The 5,348-nt window shown below is 54.1% G+C and overlaps 2 protein-coding genes across 2 annotated transcripts; one reads left to right on the plus strand and one right to left on the minus strand.

Annotated features, from left to right (window-relative positions):
• Positions 1-7: 7 nt before the first annotated feature.
• Positions 8-1,980, minus strand: PHACADRAFT_214146 (uncharacterized protein; the record flags this gene model as incomplete). Its single annotated transcript, XM_007401605.1, has 5 exons — positions 1,651-1,980; positions 1,266-1,595; positions 465-1,208; positions 91-352; positions 8-40 (listed from the first exon to the last, which is right to left on the minus strand). Coding segments are annotated over exons 1-5 (1,602 nt in total), but the record flags the coding sequence as incomplete, so codon positions are not given.
• Positions 1,981-3,355: 1,375 nt separating this feature from the next.
• On the plus strand, positions 3,356-4,832 carry PHACADRAFT_265139 (uncharacterized protein). The gene is made up of 5 exons (XM_007401606.1): positions 3,356-3,459; positions 3,523-3,806; positions 3,862-3,946; positions 4,001-4,335; positions 4,396-4,832. Exons 1-5 carry the CDS (start codon positions 3,372-3,374, stop codon positions 4,690-4,692), a joined length of 1,089 nt encoding a protein of 362 aa, XP_007401668.1. The 5' UTR covers positions 3,356-3,371; the 3' UTR covers positions 4,693-4,832.
• The last annotated feature ends 516 nt before the right edge of the window (positions 4,833-5,348 follow it).

Raw genomic sequence — 5,348 nt, forward strand, 5'->3', positions numbered from 1 at the left:
AATGGACACGTGGCAAGGACCTGCTGTGTCTTTTTGTAATCTGAAGAGTCGCGTGAGCTTAAGGAGAACGGGCGCTAAACGGTGACATACCATTGATGGCGAACTGCCTCTTCATGGCATCCGAACGCATTTTCTTACGACCGAGCTTCTCCGCATTGTCATCCATGTAGTCTAAGTTTGCAACGAAGCCGCTATCAGTAGCAATTGCTCGTGCGAACTCTTCGTCCAGATTCTTCTGGTCAGCAGCCCCAGACTTGAACCGCTCCTGTCGCAGCATCTCGCCGAGTGTGATGTCGTCATCGTCGGCGTTGATGCGAATGATCTCGCCAGTCTTCGGGTCGCGTTGCTCAACCTAGAGTCGCATACTGTTAAATAAATGCTCATGTGCAGAAGGAAAGACGCGCCTTCTCCTTCGTCTTGCGATTCCCTGGCAGCAGCTGACCATCGTCCTTGCCCTGTCCGACATCGTACAAGTTCCCGTGCACGTCCAGCGTGGGCAACAGCCCGACCTCATCAGCACTGGGATCGTTCGTCCGCTTCAGCTCCTCCTCGTACTCCTTCTCCAGCACCTCGGCATTCGGGTCGCTCATCAGCTTCGCACGGAGGACCTTCGCCTGGAGTTTGTTGAGCGAGGACGGTGACATCGCCCGCTTCTTTGTCCGCTGCGCCATGACGCCCGTCGGCGTCATCACCGACGGGACCGGCGTGTGCACCTGAGCGAGCTTTGAGCCGACGCCGCCCTGCGAGGGCAGGCGGAGTGAATCGAACTTCTTTCGACTTGCGTCAGGCGCGGGCGACGGTGTCGAAGACGTGCTCCCGTCGAGACCCGGCCGCTTGAACGACCCGCTCCTGCTCGAGGACCCGCTCATGCCGACGTTCGTGAACATGAACCGCTCGCCCTGCGGTTCCTTTCCCTTGCTCTGGCCCTGCACGGCGCGGTTCGCGCGCCGGCCTTCGCGTTCGTCTAGGATCTGGCGCTCCTCCTTCGCGGCCTCGAAATTCTCGAGCGAGCCGAACCGGTCGAGCGCGACTTCCTCGACGGACTTGCCCTCCTCTTCCGCTGTCTCGTACACGCGACGCAGTTTCATCATACGCCACTGTGAGCCTGGCCCTCCTGGAGTGACTGTTTTCGCTTGAGGAGCAGAATACTCGTCTAAACTCTTGCCTTCTTTCAGCTGAACGTTGAGTTCTCTATGGCTGACTTTAGGCTATGCAAGTACGCAACAGGTTAAAGCGCACACACACAACGTTACATTGCGACATACCTCCGTCGGGCCGGCCTTTGGTTGCTTCTTAGGCCTATGTTCTGTCCCAAGGTTCGCGAAGAAGTCGACAGTTCCCGCAGGAGGATTCGTTGTCGGGGACTCCTCATAGCCTTCAGGGAGATTCTCGACCGAGTAGATTGTTGCATCATTCGTGCGCTTCTCAATGTCCGGTACCGTCAGCAGAACGTTTGCCGGTTCGAGCATCCACGCATCACGTTCCAACTTCGTCTCGCTGGCGACGGGCTTTGAAGGCGGTGGGTCGCCCGGGAGTTCAGCAGCTCGTGATTTAAGCTTTAAGCTTTCTGATGTAGGTATTTCCGTTGCTAGCGGCTGCGCACAGACTAGTTACAACGCCGCGCGGCGTGTAATGATCTGCGACACTCACAATCTCTCCTTCCAAGTCAATGTTCTTCTCGACCCACATGTCGTTGTCGTCCACATCATCGTCTACAATCTTCGTGCTCCCTGAGGCCTTTTTTTCTTTTCTACCCTTCTTCTCTTTGCGCCGTGCGCCGTCCTCGCCATGTTCCCTGTGCCGCTTCTTGCGGTGATGCTCCTGGTCGGCAGTTATGTCGTGCGATCGCCGCTTCGACGAGTGCTTGCCCTCGTCCCGACCCATGGAGAGCAAACAGTCAGACGAATGAAGTGGAGGTATTACAGGGCTTAGGAATTCCTGTTGTTGTTGTACGGCGGCGGCGCAAAGCGAGATAGCCAGACGTCATGCAAAGCTTGTAGACGCCCGCTTCTGAAAGGGTGTGCTTGTCGCTCAGTAGCTTTGGATCCTAACATGACCAAACAGCAAACACGTCCCGCACATGTTTCCGCTCCGACCCGAATTGGCCCCGCAAACGCGATTACCGACAGCCACCTGCACGCACGCCACGAAGACCCCCATAGTGCACTCACCAAAAGAGGACAATATCGTCGCCTGCGTCGGACCCGAGGCTTGGCGTCAGGGACCTCCCCCCCCGCGGCGATGATACGGCGCGATGGCGCGATGGGAGATTTTAGGTATTTTCTAGGTATTTTCTAGATTTTCGAACCTCACTGTATATATACCCCTCATGTACTCGTAGTCTACAAGCAACCAGACTTGCGATGACTCCTCGTTGATTCTGACTGCGTCTACGTCTGCCTCCCGCGTTCTCTCTCTCTCGTTTGACTCCATTCCTACTTGCCCGCTGACTGCGGCTTCATATCTCATTTCACTATCTTCATCTTCGCACACCTTTCCGCACCTTTGCGCAGACTTTGACCGGTGTTCCATGGCCGTCTCGTACCCCATTTCCGAGCGCTCGTGTGCCCCCGGGTTCCTCCCCCGTTTCCTCTACATGACCTCGTCATATTTTAGGCAGCCCTTCCAACTCCCTTCCAGGGTTGCGCCAGCGCCTCATTAATGCACGCAGATTAAGCCATGTGAGGAGACGCGCCATCATACTGGCATGTGCAAGCAAAAGAGCGAAGTTTTAGTGACCTGATGCAACCGCCCTTCTCACTCTCACGCTAGCAGAACATCAGCGCCACGCCCGACTAAGCTGGTGGTCATCATGATTCTGATTGTACGTGACCACCGCCAGACCGGCACGAGGAGGTCAATACTGCGCGAACTTTCGGCATAGGGCAATAGTGCGAATGGTTCTCTCCATGTAGTTCCGGTTAGTTTCTTTTCGGACAAGATATCCTGAGCCACCGATTTACGAGAAGTACTCCAGTGAGTGAACAAGCCGCCATGCGGACACTGACAATGAACCTCTGGTCTGCTGTTCCTAATACAAACGTCCACTGCGTCGCCCAGGACTTGCTCAGAACACGCCATATAATCGCTGTCACAGAGAATTCATCCTTGCTGGGCAAAACTCGAGACGAACAGCATGCATGTACGACATTATATGATCCCAGCAGCGCTGCTTCCCAGTAACACCGCTTTCCAGATTGCATGTGCCGTACACGGCGCCACTAGTGCCGCTTGGCGTACCTTGCCATGATTCCTGAGGCTGATGATCACCGCCATCATACTAGTAGCTCTAGACTTATATGACCTCTTATGGCTTCGTCAAATTTCACCACATTGCCCCTTCCCCTGGGTTCCAGTCACGATACCGCGATATGTCCTGGGCTCCTAACGAAACATCTGTTGAGCTATGGCTTGACAGGACAAACCTCGTCGGCGTTGAAATAGGCAATATCGGTTACGGTACGCTGTATCCAGTAAACTACCTTCATGCGGCTTCCAGCACTAATGCACGATCTCTTACAGGTGTTCACATAACCTTGTTCTTCCAGTGTTTCATCGCATGGTGGGGTGCCCGTCGTCACTCGCCCAAAAGCGCATACAGCATGCTCGCTTTCATCTCTTGTATCTTTATCCTTGGCTCCATAGGTAACGGCACACAGATGCGTATTTTGGAGCTTGCGTATGTCGACGACCGCAATTATCCCGGAGGACCAGGTGCATTCGAGACCTTCGATGGTTCTCTGAAAATCAATGTCATAGGCACCGCCGCTTATGCCGTTAATGCATGGTTTGCGGATGGATTACTGGTGTGTGGCGCTCGAAATTTTCAGTGTACTTCGAGTTTGCTGATGAGTAAACAAGCTGTATCGCTTCTATATTCTGTGGTCTGGTTCTAGACACAGATGGGCCATGATCCCGCCGCTGCTCGCGTTTCTTTTGTCTATAAGTGAGCCCAATCCAGCATATCCTCTATTACATGTCTGATTAGGTCGTATAACAGTCTCATCATCCATCCTTCTCGCACAAATCTCCGACCCCGGCGGCGCCATCTGGATAAGCTCCAGCGCAAACATGGCCCTCACGTTCTGGTCCTCGTCCATCTCTGTCACGTGCTATTGCACACTCGGGATTGTCACTAAGCTGCTCCATATGCGGTACCAAGTCCGCAAAGCCTTCGGTCCCGGCGAGCAGTCGCCATACTTCTCCGTTGCGGCCATGCTCATTGAGTCTGCCCTGCTCTACACGTTGTTCACGCTTGCATTCCTCGTCACGTATGCGAGGCCAGGAACTTACAACGCGAGTCCTATGCTGCTGGCGATCCAGGGCCAGGTGCAGGTGCGCTTCGTGGATAATTATGTACCATGACCTTGCTACGTTCTAACTCGCATTCTCTAGTCCATTGCATCACTGCTCATCGTCCTACGCGTTGCACAAGGACGCGGCTGGACAGCCGCAAAGGTCAGGGAGACAGAACGAGTGGCTGGGGAAACACATGGCGCACAGACCATCAGATTCCTCCATTTCACCCACAGCACTGCCAACGGATCTGCTGCTGTTACCGGCTCTGCCGCAGTCTCCGGCGAGACGGAAGCAGCTTCCCTGGCCAAGACGGCTCCAGGAGCTCAACTGGAATGTGTTGCTGATATGATCGCTGAGCACAGCTCGAATGAAAAGCTTACAGAAAATGTCTAATGTTGTGGTAGCCTGACTCGGAGGTGGAATGTTCTGATCATCGATTTACGTAGATTCAGCCGTGAGGCTTGTGCTCCTCCATGTTGCTCCTCGCTCTCAATATTTGTACACAGTGTGTTCAAGTTTTTCGTACACCCCCAGAGTTTGTTCCCTAAGCGACCTCGGAATAATGGTACTAGTGCGCACTTAATCGTCTTTCCCGAGCTCTGCACGCGTTTTCATCAACTCTGTCGAAACAGACGGGGCGCGCGTCCATCGCTCGCCTGCATGCATAGATGTTATTGCGAACGGCGCAAGGCACGCGTGCGGCGCAAACTGCAGGGACGCAGCGGGCGCCGGCACTGGCATTCACGGTTCAGTCTTTTTGTCGTTATGACTGACGAGAGGATGGTTAGCGAAACTGGTTTCCACGAGCTCGAGCGCTTTCAAACGGTTTATTTCTGCGAGCACTAACCGCGAGCTCTAACCATTCCAGAGCTCCGACAACCTTCGACAATGTTAGTGAGGCGTCGATGATAAATAAATGGAGGGTGCTCGCTCCTTGTCAGGGCCGTGAAGTCGACCAAGCTCTCTCGATATTTCCAGATGGGAAAGTCGTATGCATCCAGTTGATCTCAGTTACAGGATACTGAGCCAGCAGAAAAAAGGTGCCGAGT

Source organism: Phanerochaete carnosa (assembly GCF_000300595.1).
Source record: "Phanerochaete carnosa HHB-10118-sp unplaced genomic scaffold PHACAscaffold_13, whole genome shotgun sequence".
NCBI lineage: Eukaryota > Fungi > Basidiomycota > Agaricomycetes > Polyporales > Phanerochaetaceae > Phanerochaete > Phanerochaete carnosa.

Bases quoted from the DNA above. Each gene is read 5' to 3' on its own strand.
- PHACADRAFT_265139 (XM_007401606.1), top strand. From the start codon at position 3,372: ATGTCCTGGGCTCCTAACGAAACATCTGTTGAGCTATGGCTTGACAGG. The intron at 3,460-3,522 runs GTACGCTGTATC...GATCTCTTACAG, and splicing joins AATAGGCAATATCGGTTACG to GTGTTCACATAACCTTGTTC. The intron at 3,947-4,000 runs GTGAGCCCAATC...GTCGTATAACAG, and splicing joins CGCGTTTCTTTTGTCTATAA to TCTCATCATCCATCCTTCTC.